Source organism: Scyliorhinus torazame, chromosome 6 (genome assembly GCF_047496885.1).
Source record: "Scyliorhinus torazame isolate Kashiwa2021f chromosome 6, sScyTor2.1, whole genome shotgun sequence".
Lineage (NCBI taxonomy): Eukaryota > Metazoa > Chordata > Chondrichthyes > Carcharhiniformes > Scyliorhinidae > Scyliorhinus > Scyliorhinus torazame.
This window is the reverse complement of record NC_092712.1, coordinates 95,215,411-95,238,495: the sequence shown is the minus strand read 5'-3', so window position 1 is coordinate 95,238,495 and position 23,085 is coordinate 95,215,411. Positions and strand designations below refer to the sequence as shown.

At 43.1% G+C, this 23,085-nt stretch overlaps 1 protein-coding gene across 1 annotated transcript in view; it reads right to left on the bottom strand.

Moving 5' to 3' along the window:
* Window positions 1-5,882: 5,882 nt before the first annotated feature.
* The window catches only part of LOC140424901 (phosphatidylinositol 5-phosphate 4-kinase type-2 alpha), a 327,324-nt gene continuing 310,121 nt past the window's right edge, over window positions 5,883-23,085 (bottom strand). Inside the window, exons 8-10 of the mRNA XM_072508501.1 lie at window positions 15,506-15,758; window positions 9,369-9,472; window positions 5,883-8,057 (exon numbers count right to left, since the gene is read on the bottom strand). Coding sequence (XP_072364602.1) covers window positions 7,977-8,057; window positions 9,369-9,472; window positions 15,506-15,758 — 438 coding nt within the window. The 3' untranslated portion in view covers window positions 5,883-7,976. The remainder of the gene's footprint in view (window positions 8,058-9,368; window positions 9,473-15,505; window positions 15,759-23,085) is intronic.

Genomic DNA, 23,085 nt, shown 5'->3' with positions numbered 1-23,085 from the left:
GGTTTGGAGGTAGGTGAGCACTTTGGTGATAGTGACCACAATTCAATTACGTTTACTTTAGTGATGGAAAGGGATAGGTATATGCCGCAGGGCAAGAGTTATATCTGGGGGAAAGGCAATTATGATGCGATGAGGCAAGACTTAGGATGTATCGGATGGAGAGGAAAACTGCAGGGGATGGGCACAGTGGAAATGTGGAGCTTGTTCAAGGAACAGCTACTGTGTGTCCTTGATAAGTATGTACCTGTCAGGCAGGGAGGAAGTGGTCGAGCAAGGGAACCGTGGCTTACTAAAGCAGTCAAAACACTTGTCAAGAGGAAGAAGGAGGCTTATGTAAAGATGAGACATGAAGGTTTAGTTAGGGCGCTCGAGAGTTACAAGTTAGCTAGGAAGGACCTAAAGAGAGAGCTAAGAAGAGCCAGGAGGGGACATGAGAAGTCTTTGGCAGGTAGGATCAAGGATAACCCTAAAGCTTTCTATTGATATGTCAGGAATAAACGTATGACTAGGGTAAGAGTAGGGCCAGTCAAGGACAGTAGTGGGAAGTTGTGCTTGGAGTCCGAGGAGATAGGAAAGGTGCTAAATGAATATTTTTTGTCAGTAATCACACAGGAAAAAGACAATGTTGTCGAGGAGAGTACTGAGATTCAGGCTACTAGACTGGAAGGGCTTGAGGTTCATAAGGAGGAGGTGTTAGCAATTCTGGAATGTGTGAAAATAGATAAGTCCCCTGGGCCGGATGGGATTTATCCTAGGATTCTCTGGGAAGCTAGGGAGGAGATTGCTGAGCCTTTGACCTTTAAGTCATCTTTGTCTACAGGAATAGTGCCAGAAGACTGGAGGATAGCAAATGTTGTCCCCTTGTTCAAGAAGGGGAGTAGAGACAACCCCGGTAACTATAGACCAGTGAGCCTTACTTTTGTTGTGGGCATAATCTTGGAAAGGTTTATAAGAGATAGGATGTCCAATCATCTGGAAAGGAATAATTTGATTAGAGATAGTCAACACGGGTTTGCAAAGGGTGGGTCGTGCCTCACAAACCTTATTGAGTTCTTTGAGAAGGTGTCCAAACAGGTGGATGAGGGTAAAGCAGTTGATGTGTGTATATGGATTTCAGTAAAGCGTTTGATAAGGTTCCCCACGGTAGGCTACTGCAGAAAATACGGAGGCATGGGATTCAGGGTGATTTAGCCGTTTGGATCAGAAATTGGCTAGCTGAAAGAAGACAAAGGGTGGTGGTTGATGGGAAGTGTTCAGACTGGAGTCCAGTTACTAGTGGTGTACCACAAGGATCTGTTTTGGGGCCACTGCTGTTTGTCATTTTTATAAATGACCTGGAGGGCTTAGAAGGATGGGTGAGTAAATTTGCAGATGACACTAAAGTCTGTGGAGTTGTGGACAGTGCAGAAGGATGTTACAAGTTACAGAGGGACATAGATAAGCTGCAGCGCTGGGCTGAGAGGTGGCAAATGGAGTTTAATGCAGAAAAGTGTGAGGTGATTCATTTTGGAAGGAATAACAGGAAGACTGAGTACTGGGCTAATGGTAAGATTCTTGGCAGTGTGGATGAGCAGAGAGACCTTGGTGTCCATGTACATAGACCCCTGAAAGTTGCCACCCAGGTTGAGAGGGTTGTTAAGAAGGCGTACGGTGTGTTAGCTTTTATTGGTAGAGGGATTGAGTTTCGGAGCCATGAGATCATGTTGCAGCTGTACAAAACTCTGGTGCGGCTGCATTTGGAGTATTGCGTGCAATTCTGGTCGCCACATTATAGGAAGGACGTGGAAGCATTGGAAAGGGTGCAAAGGAAATTTACCAGAATGTTGCCTGGTATGGAGGGAAGATCTTATGAGGAAAGGCTGAGGGACTTGAAGCTGTTTTCATTAGAGAGAAGGTTAAGAGGTGACTTAATTGAGGCATACAAGATGATCAGAGGATTGGAGAGGGTGGACAGTGAGAGCCTTTTTCCTCGGATGGTGATGTCTAGCACGAGGGGACATAGCTTTAAATTGAGGGTAGATAGATATAAGACAGATGTCAGAGGTAGGTTCTTTACTCAGAGTAGTAAGGGCGTGGAATGCCCTGCCTGCAACAGTAGTGGACTCGCCAACACTAAGGGCATTCAAATGGTCATTGGATAGACATATGGACGATAAGGGAATAGTGTAGATGGGCTTTAGAGTGGTTTCACTGGTCGGCGCAACATCGAGGGCCGAAGGGCCTGTACTGCGCTGTAATGTTCTATGTTCTATGATGTGTGACTTCTCAGTATATCCCCGTCACGGGAAGTCTTTGTTACTTTCCAATTTAATGGAACAGTCTCCAAATCTAGTGAATTTTGGAAAATTAAAGCCGATGCATTAACTGTCTCCTTAGCCACTCCTTGTGCCCAAGGATGATCTGGAGCTTTGTCAACCTGCAGCTCCAATCATTTGCTTAATACCACTTCCCTGGTGATTGTAATTTTTCTGAATTATGCCCTCCCTTCCATTTCCTGATTTACAGCGGTTTACGGTATCCTCCATGGTGAAGACTGATGCATAATACTTGTTCAATTCATCCGTCACCTCCCGACTTTCTATTATTAATTCCCCAGATACAAAGCTCACGGGCGGGATTCTCCCCTACCCAGCGGGGCGGAGGTCCCTGGCGGGACTGAGTGGTGTAAACCACTCCGGCGTCAGGCCACCCCAAAGGTGCGGACTCCTCCGCACCTACAGGGGCTAGGACCGCCCCAGAGTGGTTGGCGCCCTGCCGGCCGGCGGGAAAGGGGCTTGGCGCTATGCCAACTGGCGCCGAAGGGCCTCCACTGGCCAGCGCATGCGCAGAGGGATTCGCTTCCGCACCGGGAATGGCGGAAGACCACGGCCTCCGGTGCGGAACAATAGAGTGCCCCCATGGCACAGGCCCACCCCGTGGATCGGTGGGCCCCGACTGCGGGCCAGGCCACCGTGGGGGCACCTCCCGGGGCCAGATCCCCCCGCCCAAGAATCCCGAAGCCCGCCCGCGCCGCCAGATCCTGCCGGTAAGGGACCTACTCTAATTTACGCCGGCCGGACTTGCAAAGAACGGGCGGGACGTCCGCCCATCGCAGGCCGGAGAGATCGGTCAGCCCCGGGGCCTATTGAGTCACGCCGGACCCCGCCATTCTCTGAGGCGGGCGGCGCAACTCACGCCGGGGCAATTTTGGGGGGGGCGGGAGAATTAGGAGGACGGCGGGGGTGGGATTCACGCCGACCCCCGGCGATTCTCCCACCCGGCGGTGGGTCGGAGAATCCCGCCCCACTTTGGATTTTGTTTATTGTCACGTGTATCGAGGTACAGTGAAAAGTATTTTTCTGCGAGCAGCTTAACAGATCATTAAGTACATGAAAAGAAAAGGAAATAAAAGAAAATACATAATAGGGCAACACAAGGTACACAATGTAACTACATAAACACCGGCATCGGGTGAAGCATTCAGGGGTGTAGTGTTAATCAGGTCAGTCCATAAGAGTCTGGTAACAGCGGGGAAGAAGCTGTTTTTGAGTCTGTTTGTGCGTGTTTGTCAGACATTTGTATCTCCTGAACGATGGAAGAAGCTGGAAGAGTGAGTAAGCCGGGTGGAAGGGGTCTTTGATTATGCTGCCTGTTTTCCCCAGGCAACGGGAGAAGTAAATAGAGTCAATGGATGGGAGGCAGGTTTGTGTAATGGACTGGGCTGTGTTCACGACTCTCTGAAGTTTCTTGCGGTCTTGGGCCGAGCAGTTGCCATACCAGGCTGTGATGCAGCCAGATAACATGCTTTCTATGGTGCATCTGTAAAAGTTGGTAAGAGTGAATGTGGACATGCTGAATTTCCTTAGTTTCCTAAGGAACTATAGGCCCTGTTGTTTTCTTGGTGGTAGCGTCGACATGGGTGGGCCAGGACAGATTTTTTTGAGATGTGTACCCCATGGAATTTGAAACTGTTAACTATCTCCACCTCGGCCCCGTTGATGCTGACAGGGATGCGTACAGTACTTTGCTTCCTGAAGTCAATGACCAATTCTTTAGTTTTGCTGGCATTGAGGGTGATTGTTGTCGCTGCACCACTCCACTAAGTTCTCTATCTCCCTCTTGTATTCTGACCCGTCATTATTCGAGATCCAGCCCACTATGGCCGTATCATCAGCAAACGTATTGATGGGAGCTGTAACCAAATTTTGCTGCGCAGTCGTCAGGGGGCTAAGTATGCAGCCTTGCGGGGCCCTGGTATTGAGGACTATTGTGGAGGAGATGTTGTTGTTTATTCTTACTGATTGTGGTCTGTGAGTCAGAAAGCCGAGGATCCAGCTGCAGAGTGAGAAGCCAAGTCTTTTGTTAACTATTTTCTTATTAATATATCTATGGAAACTCTTACTGTCCATCCTTATACTTCTAGCTATCTTTCCCTTGTACTCCAATTTTCCCCTTCTTATTCATAGGTTTGTCATTCTCCTCTGTTCTTTTATATTCTGTCCAATCTTTTGCAATTATATGCATTTTCTGTAAATTTGATACTGTCTTTAACTTTTTTAGTTAACCACAGAGGTAGGTTCCTCCCCTTGGAATGATACATGTTGGACAGAGATGGAGATTTTGCCAGAAATATGCATGTTAAATTACATATTTCTAATAAAGGACAACATTCGAGAACAATCAACATTATATCTGCGGATAATCAGCATTACTAGTCACCAAAATGATAAACTCTACATTACATTTAATAATATATTGGAAAGGCCTGAAGCTTAAATAGAACTTTTTGACTTTGCTGATTTCTTTGCTGATTGAGACAGTGTGACTGCTTCCACATACTCTTCCTGCAGGCAACCCACATGCTTGCTACTTTTCCATTACATTCTGTTTCTGTTGGTATTGACTTTTCAGAAATCAAGTTTTCAGGTTTAAATTAAGAGGAATGTAAAATATCCTGCTTGTTGGAATATCCACTGGCTATGAAAAAATGACCATAATTGTTGCAACAGCTTCGGAATCACTCTTACATTGTGAAAGAATCCCTTCCTACAAGTCAAGGCTGTTTGTTAGGTGGAAGCCTTGTTATGTGTTTATCTATTGTCAATCAATTATCAAAGCTAGGCATCTTCTTCAGCTTCCTTCACTCCTTCAGAGTAGAATTGCAGCCAAAGGCATTTTGGATTACTGCTCTCTGCTAAAGAGTAACTCCAGGATGTTGATACGTTTGGGGAAATTGGGTTACTAAGCACTGGGATTTATAAGCCACAGTAGAAATTTCAACAGAAAATAAAATATTTGTTAAAAAAAAGTCTTGATACTAAAGTCAAATCAGATTTTTTTTTTTTTTTTTTAAACTAATGGAACAATGCTCCCTGTAATTGAAATTTGAGAATAGGTTCATCGATGTGACTTTTCTATCACTTAAGGGGAGCCTACAGAAACAAAGGGACAATAACTCCACCAGTTGATAAAGGGGGCGATCCCCGAGCAATGTGGAGGAAACAAAAGAATAATAATAATTTGCTCATAAAGCAAAAGGATATTGATTTTCCCCAAAGAGCTTAGAGCTAGGTAATTAGAGTGCTGGAATGCTCTTTGTTTTTCCTTTGCTCCACAGCAACTTATCTAAGGACCAGATCAGTTACAAAGACTATTGCATGGTCCGGGTGATACCAAACATGGAAAAATAGGCATTTATTACATACTTTACTATCATTCTCTGTCTACGCATTAACAAAGGGGCATTCAATTGCTGCAAGGTGATTATGCAGGGACTGGGTAAGAGCTGTAACAGCTTCTAGGCATCAGTTCGATTTTTGACAAAACGGTTGAGGAAATGTGAGAATAGGCAACTGCAGCTATTCTCACCACCAGTATGAAAATAACACCATCAATGCAAGAAATGTTTTGAGACAACAGGGTGCTTTATTTCATAAAGCAAAGCTCAGGTATGGTGTGTAGAATGCAGCACTAGTACATATTTTATGAAGTCGCCTCACTTAAACAAAAAATTTATTTACATGAATGACCAATAAAGACAAAACATTGTGCATTATAGTTTAAACTGTGTGAAACATTTAAAGTACACAGATGAGCCACAGAGGGATATTTTTGCCCAAATATATTGTTTGTACGCGTACCTCTTTTTCCCACTTGGGCTTGTTTCTTTGTAGTCCTATTACTAATGGAAACTACAGCATCCTACAGAAAATTTGAAATGAAAATGACCTGCACAACGATTATGGAAAAAATTATTTTTTTAAATACGTAAAATATATAACTGTACATTTACATTACAGTGTTAACATCACTATACCAAAAGTAACAAAATCATGTTAAATTATTACAGGAACACACTGATGATATTGCCTTTGGCCACTGAAGATGTTAATACTCTCTAGAATCCTAGTACAATCTAGGTAATTGCTATCTAATGTGAAGCATTTAAAAAAAATTGCAGTCTTAACAGCATTGACACATTTTTGACAGGAAAAGGCATTCTGGCACTCCTTTCCTTGCTTAAGTTCCCAAACATTTGGGGAGGGCACAGCAATGCAACTGATATAGTCTTAACAGCAATTTCAATGATACACCTAGGAAAAAGGCACACCTGTTGCACAGATATTAAGTATGTTTTATTTAACAAGGCATAATCTGCATTATGAGAGATGGTGGAAGTAGTACAGAAAAGATCAATTCATGCTTAAAATAAGATGATCATAGTTTCAGGCAACCGTTTATTGCATATTTACATAATACCTAAAACAATGCTGCAGCAACTAAAAAGGCAACTGTGAATTCTGAAATATTACTGTTGCGTTAAGACAATCATAATCCATTCCTCTACATGGAAGGTGTAATGAATTATTGAAGCATTCCATCTTTAATTTGGGAGTCAGAATCCTCCCCAAATCCTCCCACTTAGAACATGGTGGAGATGGACATTTTATTTGAATCCATGTTAATATGAAATATGAAAAAGCCACTCACAATGTGACACATCGGATACTTCTCTTGTAAACACCAGTAACAGTGGGAATATGGAAGAAAACCAAGTTGTTACATTGAGATGAAATAATTAGATCACTAATCTAAAGTGTTACAAATGCAGTTTTCTTTTCCAAATTGTATTCCAATTACTAACATAACGGGGTCTGCTGTGTATAAAGTGATCAAGGTGTCTTCAAGTCTTTTAACTCAATTTTTTCAAATGAAAGTTAGATATGTAGTAAATTGTTGCCCAAAACAATGTTAAATAGCCATAAGGCTGATCTTGACACTTAAATGCAGATCTTTTCTGTACTGTGAAAATATATTTAATTTATCAAACCTTAAAGCACCCAATTACTGTCAATGAGTGACTGAAATTTTTCATTTCTTAATTTAATCTCCTCCTCGAAAGGATTTTAACCGTTAAACACATAGTATAAGCTGCCTAAAGTCGGGGATTTAAGACTAACTTATCACAATAGAAATTTACAGTACTTTTGCAAGTTTTATTGGGTCAAGACTCCCTTTGAAAAAACAATAAACCACAAAGCTACCTTGAGGAGTGCCAGTGTGCACAGTGGAAGTGTAACATTAGCAAGTTAAACAAATACTGCTCTGCATCTTTCAGTTCAATTGATAAACCGATCCACAGTTTATAATTCGATACCAGTAATTGCTGTATGTCAATCAACATGCAGTTTCTTCCCATTATTGAAAGTACCTCCTCCCATGAAGTTCCATCACAGCTGGTCTTGGAGTGTTGCTAAAGCAATGCACTCTGATGATTTTATATTCTTCCCACAAAATAAAGTCCTTAATTGTGAGTACTGTGCTGGCAGTTTCAGGAAGCAGTTAAAGCTATTTTCCGTCAGTCACCTTATTTAGAAGATGCAAAGAAGGGAATGCTTTCGGCAAGACCAACATTGCATATGCCACTTCATTTAGCCCATTTCATTCCCACATTTCTGTGACCCCTCCCATTCCCTGCAGGTGCGATCCACGTTAAGCTATGTCAAAATACTGGTGATAAATTCCACAAAGCGCTTCGAGTACTGCTCTGGATTGACGGTGGAGATCTCAGCGCCAGACTATAACACACAAAAATACAATTATCATCATTTTTCATTTAACAACTTTTCATAAGTAGAACTTCAACACATAACAATTTGACAAGGGAATCCGTATAACATTGAATAAATATCTTTTATAAAACTGCTTATTTCCTCATGAAGGCGGAGAGAAAGGGTTAAAGAAAAGCTCAGGTAATTCTCCAGAAGAGGAGGATAATAACAGTCAATTTCAACCATTCATTTCTTCCGGAGGACAATTGTACGACTGAAGCATGTCAATCGGTAGCCAGTGAATGATGTCTATTTAATTGGAAATTAACAAAAGGGAGAAAGCCATTTATGCTCATTCCTAGGTTTTTCTCATTGTCAGGAATGTCAGTATTGATTACTGGAAATGTTTCAATTCCAGCCATCCACTGTCGGTATCAATTGCAATGTGGTCAGCTAAAGTGTACAATATCGCCACAGGCCCAGAGGCCCAGAGAGCTGACTGGTTGTGATTTAACCCGAGGGTCACCACATCTCAGGCGAAGGGCAAGGTTGAGTAGGCGGGGCGTTCATGAATAACCTCAGCCGGAATGGGAATTGAACACACTCTGTTGGCGTCACTCCGCATCACGAACCAGCCGTCCTGCCAACTGAGCTACCTGATCCCCTCAATCTGGTGAGGTATTGAGTAATCAGTTATGGAAAGTTTTTCTTAAGTGTGGACACTATTATGTCACCAAATCTGACACCCAACATGCTCAGAAACAGTAAGTATGATAAATCACATTTGTGTCTGCTTTGATAGTGTTGCGTCAAAATTGATCATTGAGCAGGATGCTCTGCTCTTCAAACATCATGATCTTTTACTTCCAGCTGAACAGGCAGATCAGACCTCAGCATATTGCCTCATTGATGAAATGTTTGACAGTGCCACATTCTTTCAGTTTGTCTTTGAAATGCCAGCATAGATTATATGCTTCAGTGCGGAGTAAAACATACAGTCTTAAGTCTCAAGAGGCAAAATTACTGGCAGCTGAGCCAAGCTGACATTGTGGGTGATATTTAACGGCAGTTTGAGCCGGCAGGATCTTCTGGTCCCGCCGACGGTGCAGGAGTGAATTCAACAGGAAGCCCCACCAATGGCAGGCAACCTCCTACCGCCTCGCAGCACGTGGCGAGTTGCTCGGTAAATCCTGCCCTAAATAACTAGTACAGTCAATTAGAATTACTCTAGCTACATAACTGCACTTAACTTCATTTTATGCACTCACTAAAGAATAATAACTTTCTCAAACCTCAAAGCAGATTTTGTGAGAAAACAAAGAAGTGTAAATTACTTACGCCATGCTTGACTGTTTTGGCAGCATGTGCAGCTTTCTTCTTTGCGTCATAATGTGTTAGAATGTCAATAATTCCCAGAAAGTAAATCTCCTTCCGCAGGGAGTCTATAAAATAATTGTACGATTTATGAACAGGATGTTATTAAAAATGTGCAAACACATTTATATTAAAAATGTGGAAAGTTTTTTAAAAAACTTCCTACCATTAACTCAGAAGGAACAGCGAGTGGAGCACCTTCAGTGCAAGCTAATTCCCATCATACAACTTACTTTTTAAAAATTGAAAAGTGCGAATCCTGACTTGTAAGCAAGGACTTTGATATACTGAGCTATTTTTCTTCCCATAGGAACTTGTACATTTTCACACATCCTACAGAAACTCCAGGCTTTGATCTAGATGCTAATGGGCAGGCATATTACTGGGATGGCCAGACGGGCCAGCAGAAATCCAAAATAGTAGGTCTCCAAAGAAGTAAAGAGGTGAAAATAAAAATCAGTAATTTGAAGCAGTCTGCTACAGACTGGATACATGTTCAAGTTAGCAAAAAATACAAAAGGAAGCACTCTGCACCAAGATGAATCTCCCCCTCCCTCCCCCTCCCTTATCGAGGCTTTCTATCTCTTTTTAACATAATCAGAACATGGGGTTGGATCTTACTAGCCATTTGGGGATGGGTTGGGAGCTGGGAGGGCTGACAAGATGGTGTGGCATCATGCCACATTTCCAACAGCAGGAAGTGTTGTGGATGATCTGCACACCCAGAGTCCCATTGAGCCACTTAAGCAGTCTTGGTTCCTGCTGACTGTTGCTTTCGCCCCTGCCACCAGCACTAAATCTAGCCCAAGGTGTTTATGCAAAGAAGCAAAAGAACTGCCCTAGGTAATGAGGGGATGGGACCCACAGAACTCATGGCCAAGATCTTCGAGCAGTTCATAGAATCATAGAATTTGCAGTGAAGGAGCAGGCCATTTGGTCCATCGAGTCTGCACTGGCCCTTGGAAACAGCACCCTACCCAAGCCCACGCCTCACCCTATCCCTATATCACCCCCTAACCTTTTGGACACTAAGGGGCAATTTAGCATGGCCAATCCATCTAACCTGCACATCTTTGGACTGTGGGAGGAAACCGGAGCACCCGGAGGAAATCCACACAGACATGGGGAGAAAGTGCACCTCACCTCTGGAAGACACAAGGTTGTTGGAATTCCGGATAGCAACGAGGACCGTCAGAGGATACAGCAGGATATAGATCGGTTGGAGACTTGGGCAGAGAGATGGCAGATGAAGCTTAATCTGGACAAATGTGAGGCAATGCATTTGGAAGGTCTAATACAGATGGGAAATATACAGTAAATGGCAGAACCCTTGAGTATTGACTGGCAGAGGGATATGGGTGTACAGGTACTGAAAGTCACTGAAAGTGGCAATGCAGGTGGTCAAGAAGGCATACGTCATGCTTGCTTTCATCGGCCGGGGCATTGAGTTTAAAACAACACAACAAGTCGTGTTGCAGCTTTATAGAACCTTAGTTAGGACACACTTGGAATATAGTGTTCAATTCTGGTCGCCACACAACCAGAAGTATGTGGAGGCTTTGGAAAGGGTACAGAAAAGATTTACCAGGATGTTGCCTGGTATGGAGGACATGAGCTATGAGGGGAGGTTGACAAAACTTGGTTTGTTCTCACTGGAACGACAGAGGTTTAGGGGTATCTGATAGAAGTCTACAAGATTACAGCAGGACATTGACAGGATGCAGAGCTGGGCTGAGAAGTGGCAGATGGAGTTCAACCTAGATAAATGTGAAGTGATTCATTTTGGAAGGTCGAATTTGAATGCTGAATACAGGGTTAAAGGCAGGATTCTTGGATGTGTGGAGGAACAGAGGAATCTTGGGGTCCACATACATACATCCCTCAAAGTTGCCACCCAGGTTGATAGGGTTGTTAAGAAGGCGTATGGTGTGTTGACTTTCATTAACAGGGGGATTGAGTTTAAGAGCCGCGAGGTTTTGCTGCAGCTTTATAAAGCCCTAGTTAGACCACACTTGGAATATTGTGTCCAGTTCTGGTCGCCTCATTATAGGAAGGATGTGGATGCTTTGGAGAGGGTACAGAGGAGATTTACCAGGATGCTGCCTGGACTGGAGGGCATGTCTTATGAAGAAAGGTTGAGGGAGCTAGGGCTTTTCTCACTGGAGTGAGGAAGGCAGAGAGGTGACTTGATAGAGGTGTACAAGGTGATGAGAGGCATGGATAGAGTGGATAGCAAGAGACTTTTCCCCAGGGTGGAAATGGCTGGCACGAGGGGGACATCGTTTTAAGGTGATTGGAGGAAGGTATAGGGGAGATATCAGAAGTAGGTTCTTTACATAGAGAGTGGTGGGTCAGTGTGGAATGCACTGCCAGCAGAGGTGGTGGAGTCATAGTCATTAGGGACATTTAAGCTACTCTTAGACAGGCACATGGACAGCAGTAAATTGAAGGGGTGTAGGTTAGGTTGATCTTAGATTAGGATATATGGTCGGCACAACATTGTGGGCTGAAGGGCCTGTACTGTGCTGTACTGTTCTATATTCTATGTTCTATTATGAGGGGCATGGACAGAATGGGTAGTCAGAAGCTTTTTCCCAGGGTAGAAGAGTCAATTACTAGGGGGCATAGGTTTAAGGTGCGAGTGGCAAGGTTTAATGGAGATGTACAAGGCACGATTTTGACACAGAGGGAGGTGGGAGCCTGGAACTCGATGCCGGAGGTGGTAGTGGAAGCAGATATGATAGTGACTTTTAAGGGACATCTTGACAAATACATGAATAGGATGGGAATAGAGTGATATGGTCCCCGGAAGGGTAGGGGGTTTTAGTTCAGGTGGCCAGCATGGTCGGTGCAGGCTTGAGGGTCAAAGGGTCTATTGCTGTGCTGCATTTTTCTTTGTTCTTTGAATGTTGATAAGTCCCCAAGACCTGATGTTCTAAATCCCAGAGTGTTGAAAGCAGTTGCTATGGAGAAAGTGGATGCATTGGTAGTAGTCTTCCAAAATTCTCGGTCCTGGAATGATTCCTACAGATTAGAAGGTTGCAAATGTCACCCCACTATTTAAGAAGGGAGGGAGAGAGAAAGCAGGGAACTACAGACCTATTAGCCGTACATCTTTAGTAATGAAAATTCTAGAATTAAAAGGATGAAATAAATGGACACTTGGATAATAATGATCTGATTGGCATGGTCAATACGGATTTATGAATGGGTAATCACGTTTGATGAACTTGTTGGGAGTTTTTTTGAGCATGTTACTAACAGAATTGATAAAAAGGTGTCTGTGGACAGATTATACTTGGATTTTCAGAAGGCTTTTAATAAATTTAAGCACACGGGATAGGAGCTAATATATTGGCCTTGGATTAAGGATTGGCTAACAGAGAGAAACAGGGTGTAGTAATAAACAGGTCATTCTCGCATTGGCTGGCTGTGACTAGTGGGGTACCACAAGGATCAGTACTTGGGCCCAGCTGTTCACAATATATATCAATGATATGAATGTGGGGACCAAATGTAATATTTCCAAGTTTTCAGATGACAAAAAGCTGGGAATGTGTGTTGTGAGGAAGCAAAGCAGCTTCAAGAGGATTTGGACAATCTGAGTGATTGGGCAAGAACTTGGCAGATGGAATATAATGTGGAAAAATGTGGGGTTATTCACTTTGGTAGGAGGAACAGATACGCAGAGTATTTCTGAAATGGTGAGAGATTAGAAAGTGTAGATGTTCAACGGGTTTCCTAAACAAAAACAGAAAATACTGGACAATCTCAGCAGGTCTGACTGCCTCTGTGGAGAGTAAAGGGGAGCTAACGTTTCGAGTCGGGATGACTCTGTCCTTTGTCAGCTTTGACAAAGAGTCATCCCGACTCGCAACGTTAGCTCCCTCTACCCTCCATACATGCTGTCAGACTTGCTGAGATTGTCCAGTATTTTCTGTTTTTGTTTCTGATTCCAGCATCCGCAATAATTTGCTTTTATCAAAGGGCTTCTTAGTTCACTAAGCTTCTGAATCTTAACATTCAGGTGCAGCAAGCAATTAGGACGGCTAATGGAATGTTAGCATTTGTCGCAAGAGGAGTTGAGTACAGGAGTAGCAAAGTCGTGCCTCAATTGTATAAAATGTTGGTTAGACCGCACCGGGGGTAGTGTGTGAAGTTCTGGCTCCCTTACCTTTATTGCCATAGAGGGAGTGCAACAAAGGTTCACCAGACTTGTTTCTGGGATTGCAGGACTGTCGTATGAAGAAAGATGGAGGAGTCTGGGCCCTTTATTCGCTAGAGTTTAGAAGAACGAGAGGTGATCTAATTGGAGTGCACAAAATTCTTAAAAGACTCGACAGATAGATGCAGGAAGAATGTTTCCCCTGCTTGGGTGGTCTAGACCAGTGGACACAGTCTCGGAATTTAGGACTGGGATGAGGAGGTATTTCTTCACTCAGAGGGTGGTGAATCTTTGGAATTCTTTAAGCAGAGGTTGATAGATTTCTCGGTAACAATGACATCCAAGGATATGGGAATGGTACGGGAAGATGGCCTTGAGATAGAAGATCAGCCATAATCTACTTAAATGGTGGAGCAGGCTTGAGGGGTCAAATGGCCTACTCCTGTTCCTACATTCCTATAGTAGACCATGATACACTTAGAGGAACTGATACAGAAATACCAGCAATTCTGAACAGATTTTTTGCCTCAGTTTTCACTGGAGTGGCTAACAGTAGAATAACAATTGGAGGAAAGGTCACAAGCAATATTACAACAGATAAAATAGAAAGCACGGAAAACAACATACTGAGCCAAACGGAGGACAAGATGCCAGGTCCAGATGAATTACCCACAGATACTCAATAGGAGGTGACAGCGGAAGCACCAAGACCATTATATAAAACAAACACTTGAAATAATCCCACCAGACTGGTGAACAACAATCGTAAATCCTATCTTTGAAAATGGGAAGAACCCGAGACCAATTACCTTAATGTTAGTGCTAAAAGATCAGATGAAAGAAAATATAATAAAAACTAGTCAACATAGATATCTAAAACGAAGGTCTAACTTAGTAACTTTATTGAATTATTTGAAGGAACAGAAAACTTTGACACGGGCAATGTAGTATGTGTGGTAAATACAGACTTTCAGAACACCCTTGATAAAAATCACTCACCTGATGAAGGAGCTATGCTCTGAAATCTCGTGATTCCAAATAAACCTGTTGGACTTTAACTTGGTGTTATAAGGGAGAATAGAATGGGGGACATTGGTGTAGGGTGGGTAGAGACTTCTGCAGAGAATAAAACTGGCATAGACCTGATGGATTGAATGGCCCTTTTCTGGACATTCTAATTTAATAATCTTTATTGTCACAAGTAGGCTTACATTAACACTGCAATGACGTTACTGTGAAAAGCCCCGAGTAGCCATATTCAAGCGTTTGTTCGGGCACACAAGAGAGAGAATACAGAATGTCCAAATTACCTAACAGCACGTCTTTCTTGACTTGTGGGAGGAAACCGGAGCACCCGGAGGAAACCCACGCAGACACAGGGAGAACATGCAGACTCCACGCAGACAGTGACCCAAGCTGGAATCGAACCTGGGACCCTGGAGCTGTGAAACAACTGTGCTACCGTGCTGGAGGTTTCCAGCCTTTCAAGTCAGTCGGATCTTCTGGTTCCGCTGATGTGAACAGAGTTTTCAATGGCTTGCTGGCCCCTCTTGTGAGCGATATGCAGCACCACTCACTGCACATCTGATTAAAATGTTAATATGCAAATGATAAAAATAGATCTATTTTAGAAATAAATATTCTGACTAAATTAAGAACTTCAGAAATATAGTATGGGGGAAATGAGTTACACATTTATCCTAATTAGGATTTGCATTTAATTGTTCTCGTGTTAGTGGTTGAATGCTTTTTCAGGAAAGTACATAATGCCCAATTTAAATTAGTTTATATTATATTGACTACAAAACTCTCATTTTCTTTGTAAATTGCATCAACACATTAATGCCAACTATTTCGCTCTAATCGCTGCTGGAGGCAGCTTGTATCTTTATAATTTTATATATATTACGTGAACAAAATTCAAATGTTTACTTACTTTCATGGCTTTTTATGGCATACACATCAATAGTTGGGTCAAATTCACCAGGAGCTAATGGTCTTGAACTGTTCAGTACATTTCCGGGGCTATCTGGAGGCGTTCCACATGATCCGGTTGTATGGGCTCCCGCTCCATCACTTTCTCCTTCATCTTCTTCATCCTCAAAATCCATTTCTTCCTGTTCAGCTCGCTCGACATCATGAATACCAACCAGAAGACTGTAGTCCATGATCTTCAACTGAGCAAGGAACTGAAGTAAAATTATAGGAAGTGAAAATCATATTTAAATGCGCTCACTGATATTAATTTGCCTTGAAGAATAAAAAAACTTTATTTATCGCATTAGAAATAAGCCAGTGCATTTCGTATGAATCCCTCTGGGCTGAGAGGAAAATATCAGTCAAGCTTCCCATTCTTGAGGGGTCTTTACTTGGAAACTCATGATGCAAATGCCAACAGGGAGGACCATGATCTGGCTTACCCAAATGTGCATAGCTTTCAACACTTATTGGGCCTTAACCTCCTCAAAGGTGACACAGTCGGATTGTCACTCCACTCCTAGTTTTTCATCTTAAATTTTTTTCAATCCTGTGTCGTCTGACCTTCCGAGTCCACGCAGTGAAACATGTCCCTGGGGACTTGCAGCGAGGGCAGTTCTGTCAGACTTGTTTAGCACAGGGCTAAATAGCTGGCTTTTAAAGCAGGCCAGCAACGCGGGTTCAATTCCCGTACCAGCCTCCCCGAACAGGTGCCGGAATGTGGCGACTAGGGGCTTTTCACAGTAACTTCATTTGAAGCCTCCTTGTGACAATAAGCGATTTCCATTTCATTTCATTTCAAAAGGAAGCCATGACCTGGGAGGGAGGAGGGCCTAAAAGGTAAGGATTTTGGTCAGGTCTCGGGGGAAGGTTGGTGGCAATAGATCGGACTGGAGAGGCGGGGGAATCCTATTGATTGGGGAATTCCTATATTCCCATTGAATTCCTTAAGGGATGGGAGGAGGCCATTAAGGGAAGGGGTAGTAGGTCGGTTGGGGGGAACCTTAGGGGTTCGGTGTGGGACTGTTCAACAGTAATCTAGAGATTAGAAGAGGTTTTAAATTCTTCTAACTTTTTCTGGGTAACTATTGATGTAACCCAGTTGGGACCATCTGAAATTTGCAACTTAGCTGCATTTTCATAGAGTTCCCCGAGTAGGGGAACTGCTCAGGGGAAATTTGTACTTGCGGGCAATTGCCATGCAAACCCTTACCTGTGAACATCTGAAGGGGATTCCCGAACGCAACGTTGTTGCCCGCCCCTTGCCCGAAGGTGTCAGATGTATGTAGAACTGCACCCAATATGACTTAAAACATTGATTAGAACATAGGAAAAAAACAGGAATTTGATCTTAGTCTTATTTTAGTATGGAAGCTAAATTCATAAATAAAATCAGTAAGTTCTGGGAATACTCAGCAGGCCTGGCAGCATCGGCAGAGAGAGAAACAGTACAATTTTGAACCGAATATGACTTCTTCAGAACTGAAGTAAACTCAAACCATGGTGATTGCAGTAGTACCACAGACATCAGTAATCCTTATACAAGAACGAATGATAATTAGTGCTCATGATAATTGATAAGGTTTAATCTGCATACTAAAGGAAGGATATACTTGCATTGGAAATGGTACAGCAAAGTTTGCTAGATTGGTCCCTGGGATGAGAGGGTTTTCATATGACGAGACACTGATTAAATTGGATCTATGTTCTCTGAAGATTAAAAGAATGAGAGGTGATCGCATTAAAACATACAAGATTCTGTAGGGGCCTGACAGGGTGGATACTGAGAGGTTGTTTCCCCTGGTTGGGGTGTCTAGAACACAGCGGCACAGTCTCAGGATAAGGGGCTAATCATTTAGAACCGAAATTAGAGGAAATTCATTCACTCAAAGGCTTGTGAATCTTTGGAATTCTCTACTGCAGAGGGGTGCGGATGTTCCATCGTTGAGTATATTTACGGCCGATTTAGACAGATGTTTGACTCTTAGGCAATCGGGGAATATAGGTAGCAGATGGGAAAGTGGAATTGAAGACCTATTTCTTACGTAAAAGCCAGCCCGACCAGGGACCGGCATGTTGGCTGTCCCCACGGGGACTGTGATTGCAGATAGGTACTGTCGTGGGCAGCTTTTTGTTACAAGTAAAATAAATCTTTTTCTTCCTATTGTTGAATTCCATGGTCATTAAAACTTCCTAACAAACAGAAATACAAGAACTTGTACTCATTATATATTTATGCAAACAGATTTCCTTCAGCATTGTGCATGGAACTTGGCTGGCAGAGGGCTGTGCACCTGATAAAGCCTTGGCGTATAACATTTTTTGAAGACTGGAGCATGGAGATGGAGGTGAAACTGTCCAGAGGGTGTAGAAAGCAGAAAAATGCAATGCAGCTGAAGTGCATGCAGCACTTGGGAGGAAACATAGGAAGCCGGAGTGCTGGGCAGATTCCTTAAATTGCTTCAAAGGATTCTGAAAGGACAAGTACTTTTAAATCAGTGTTCAGGAAATGGGATTTCAGGATTCTCCAGACACAGTTGCTTTTTTTAATTCCTTAAAACCGCTGATAATCACTCACTTCCGATGGAATATTTGAAGCAAGATTCTTATCAAAACATTTTCTCTTAAAAATGTTTAAAATAAACATAGTCTCAGTTGGAACCTCGGTAGAGCATATTAAGACAGCTGTGGTTTGGCAGAAATTATTTTTTCTGCAATGTGACAGGCTGGAATTATTTTGATGGGGAGTGCTGTGGAATGGGAAGAAATGGTTTGTACAACATGATTGCTGAAACAGGAAATAGAAAATAATTAATTAGAGGGGGAAAAAAACAGGTCTAATCAATAAGCAATCTGACAGACAAAATATATGTATCCATATCAAATATCTTGAGCATTGGTCAAGTTAGCACGTATGGCCTATAATTGCCAATTTCTTGTGACACACCTTTTACGCCACATTAACTGTTTCTCAGCCCTGGTATTTTCAGCCAGCCTCCCACAGAAATAAAGTTACAATGAACTAAAACAGATTGAATAGTTGTAAGTGTAGTTAGTACAGTAAGAACTAAACTCGTTAAAAAAGGACGCTTACAATTAGGAAAATCAAATCTTACAGAACAGAAATAGGCCAGTTGACTGATAATGCCTATATACACTGAGCGCTTTCAAATTAGTCCCACTTCCTCAGAGCCCTGCATATTTATCCCCTTTTAAATATCCATCCAATTTCCTTTTGAATGTCACAAATGAATTATCTTCTATTATGCTCTTAGATAGTTATGTTCATAATAAATTGCTGCATGAAGAAAGGATTCCCAGCTCACCTCTTCTCTTTTACCAATTGTTTCAATGCTGCATCTTCCCTTTGCTGCCCCTTCAGCCAATGGGAACAGTGTCTCCTTATTTACATTGTCAAATCCTTCATGGTTTTTAATGCTTCAATTAAATCTCCCTGACCTCTTAGCTAAGAAGAACAATCCTAGCTTCTTGTCCTCCTCATTCCTGGTACCATTCCAGTAATCTTTGTCCTCCCTTTCTTCAATGTCTTGACATCCTTTCTGAAGAATGGTAGCCAGAATTGAACATAATACTCAACTGAGGCCAACCAGTGATTTATAAAGTTTATGTTTTTGAGACTTTGTACCCTTTTGTCTATGTCTATAAAACCAAGCATACTGTTATACCTTTAAAAAAAAAAACATGGTTATCAACTAGTCCTTGCACCTTTGGATTTCTGTATGTAAACTTCCAGGTGTCTCTGCTCCTGCATCCTTTTTTAAAATGGCATCATATACTGCCTCTCCTCATTCTTCATCCCAAAATGCATTACTCCACACTACTCTGCATTAAATTTAATTTGCCATGTGCTGCTCTTTTCAACACTGTTAATGTACTCTGAATCTGTTGGCATCCTCCTCACTACACTACTTCTTTCAACATACTAGGGGTTAGCACCTTTCTAAAAATTCATTTTTACAGGATGTGGGCTTCGCTGGCTAGGCCAGCATTTGTTGGCCATTCCGAATCACCGTCGAGAAGGTGGTGGAGGGCTGTCTTCTTGAACTGCTGCAGTTCATGTGGTGTAGATACAGCCACAGTGCTATTATGGAGGGAGTTCCAGGATTTTGACCCAGCGACTGTGAAGGAATGGTGATATATTTCCAAGTCAGCATGGTGCGTGCCTTGGAGGGGAACCTCCAGGTGGTGGTGTTCCCATGTATCTGCTGCCCTTGTTCTTCTAGATGGTAGTGGTCATGGGTTTGGAAGGTGCTGCCGAAGGAGCCTTGGTGAGTTCCTGCAGTGAATTTTCTAGATGGTACACTCTGCTGCTACTGCTGGTCGGTGATGGGGGGGAGTGAATTTGTGTGGCAGGGGTGCCAATCAAGCGGGCTGCTTTCAAGCTTCTTGAGTGTTGATGGAGCAAGTGGGGTGTATTCCGTCACATTCCTGACTTGTGACTTGTAGATGATGGACAGACTTTGGGGAGTCAGGAGGTGAGTTACTCACCACACTATTTTGAGCGTCTGGCCTGCTCTTGTAGCCACGGTAATTATACAGCTAGTCCAGTTTCTGGCCAATGCTAATCCCATGATGTTGATAGTGGGGAATTCAGTGATGGAAATGCCATTGAATGTCAGGGGCGATATTTTGATTCTCTCTTATTGGAGATGGACATTTGCTTGCCGCTTGTGTGGCACGAATGTTGCTTGCCACTTGTTAGCCCAAGCCTGGATATTGTTCAGGACTTGCTGCATTTGCACGTGCACTGCTTGTGTCTGAGGAATCATGAATGGTGCTGAACATTGTACAATCATCAGCATCTCCACATCTGACCTCATGTTGAAAAGAAGGTCATTGATTAAGCAGTTGAAGATGGTTGGGTCTAGGACACTACCCTGAGGAACTCCTGGAGTGATGTCCCAGGAGTGAAATGACTGACCTCCAACAACCACAACAATCTTCTTTTGTGCTAGACAAGACTCCAACCAGTGGAGAGTTTCCCCCATGATTCCCATTGACTTCAGTCTTGCTAGGGCTCCTTGATGTGATACTAGATCAAATGCTGCCTTTATGTCAAGGGTAGTCACTCTCGCCTCACCTCTGGAGTCAAAGGTAATTAGAGATGGGCAATGAATGCTTGCCTAGCCAGCGAAACCCAAGTCCCTTGAACGAATTTTAAAAAACTACTTCTCAGAATCTGTCTGCAAACTTTGAAATTATGCCCTGCATACCCAGGCCCAGGTCATTAATATATTAAAATGAGCTGTGGTCCTAATATTGATCTCTAGGAGACACCACTGTATACTTCTCACTAGCCTGAAAAACAGTGAACGGTAGGACGTTAGAAGTACAGAGGGCCAGATGGATCTTGGGGTGCATGTCCATAGGTCCCTGAAGGCAGCAGGACATGTAGATAAGGTGGTTAAGAAGGCATATGAGATACTTGCCTTTATTAGCCGAGGCGCAGAATATAAGAGCAGGGAGGTTATGATGGAGCTATATAAAACACTTGTTAGGCCACATCTGGAGTACTTGTGCAGTTCTGATCGCCACACTATAGGAAGGATCTGATTGCACTAGAAAGGGTGTAGTGGAGATTCACCAGGATGTTGGCTGGGCTGGAACGTTTCACCTATGAAGAGAGGCTAGTTAGGCTGGGGTTGTTCTCCTTAGAGCAGAGAAGGGACCCGATTGAGATTTACAAAATTATGAAGGACATAGATAAGAAGAAATTTTTCCCTTATTTGATGGGTCAATAACTATGGAGCCGAGATTCAAGGTAACGGGCAGGAGATTTAGGAGGGATTCGAATAAAAGCATTTTCACCAAGAGGGTGGTGGGAATCTGGAGCTCACTGCCTGAAAGGGTGGTAGAGAAAGGAACCCTCACAACTTTTAGGAAGCATTTAGATGAGCACTTGGAACGGCATAGCAAAAAAGTGCTGGAAAATAGGATTAGAGTAAATAGATGCTTGATGACCGGCACAGACACAATGGGTGGAAAGGCCTCGTTCTGTGCTGTAAAACTAACCATTCATGCTTTCTGTCCCTCAGCCAATTCCATATCCAGGCTCTCCCTTTAATCTCATGGGCATACATTTTACTAGCAAGTTTATTACGTGGTACTTTTATCTTCTCGGGTAGTCTCTCAGGATTGAGGGTGGCTTGCTTCTGCACTGGTTCAATGGGCTCTGAGGTGGCTGCAAAGTTCAAAGCACGATCTGCAGATTCTGCCACATGTGGGAAGGGTTGGGTAGATGAGGCGCGTTTGAAGTTTAGTACACCCTCCTCGACTTGTTGACTTCACCCGTGTGCTCTCGATGTGTCTCTTGATGTGTTCAGTTCCTTTTCACAGGAACCTTCCCCATGGTGGTTGGTCAGGTCCTCGGGGGTCCCATGAGTTAGCAGGGATGTTTGAGCTCTTCAGGGTTGTTGTGACGACAACCCCAAAACATTTTCCTCAGACCTCCATGGAGGGTTTTTTCAAAGTGCGGGTCACGACTTGTAGGTGGGTCGCGGACGGATGTCGGGAGGGTTCGTAGAGCAATCGGTTGCGATGTTCCTGGGGTGGTCCCAATCATGCTAGAAGCGCCTAGCGGCTGCTCCCGGCATTTAAATTAGCAATGGCAGCTGCTACCGGCTTTGAAATGAGAATGAAACAAGGTTGTGTGCAGTCTTCCGACCAGAAACGTCAGTAGTGAACAGGTCACTGCACGTACACCTGCCGTCAAGTGCCCTGTACGTATGTGCTTTTGGCATCAAATCACAGACGAGAGGTTCTTCCATTTCCTAGCTACTAGCAAGCAAGGAAAGAGGACTCTGAAGATGGATCATTTTGTTACAAGGAAGAGACGGCCTGAGACACAAATAGGCAGCGTACCTACTGGCCAGGATCTCACATCTGAATCTGCTGGAGAGAGCTGCTCAGGAGAATCCATGGCAGGACAGGACTGAGTAGTGCTAGTGTTAGCTCTGTACAGAGCTCCAGGGTCTCTGGTGAACAGATGACAAAGAAGAAACTTAACTTGGGAACAAAGCAGTATAAAGATGATTTATTGGGTATGGTTTTGTCAATTGTGCCAATGAAAATAAGGATACCATGCCCATGTGTGTTGTATGCAGGGAAGTACTGGTGAATGAGAGAAGTTTCAGATTTTGAAAGACAAGTGGTGGGTGAAAATTCTTTTTGAGGTTGAGACCCCAGAGTCAGTTATTAACTTACAGTTGACTTCAAATTAAAAGACTATGTTGCCTGTGACAGTACATTAAAACATGCCAAATGTTTGAGGTTGTCAGCATTCTGGAGTATCTCCCAGGAGTATCCAGTGCAGAGTAAAAAAGCATTTTCCTTTCTATTACCCTTCACAATGACCTTCATGTGTGAGGTTGGATTTTCCATTCTCACAAAGATAAAGACGGCTCAAAGGAACGGGCTGAATTCTGCATCCGATTTGCACATTGCCCTCTCCTCCTGTGAGCTGGATTAGAGTGAGATTGTGAGCATCAAGCACACTCCCCTTTCGTATTAAAGGTAAGC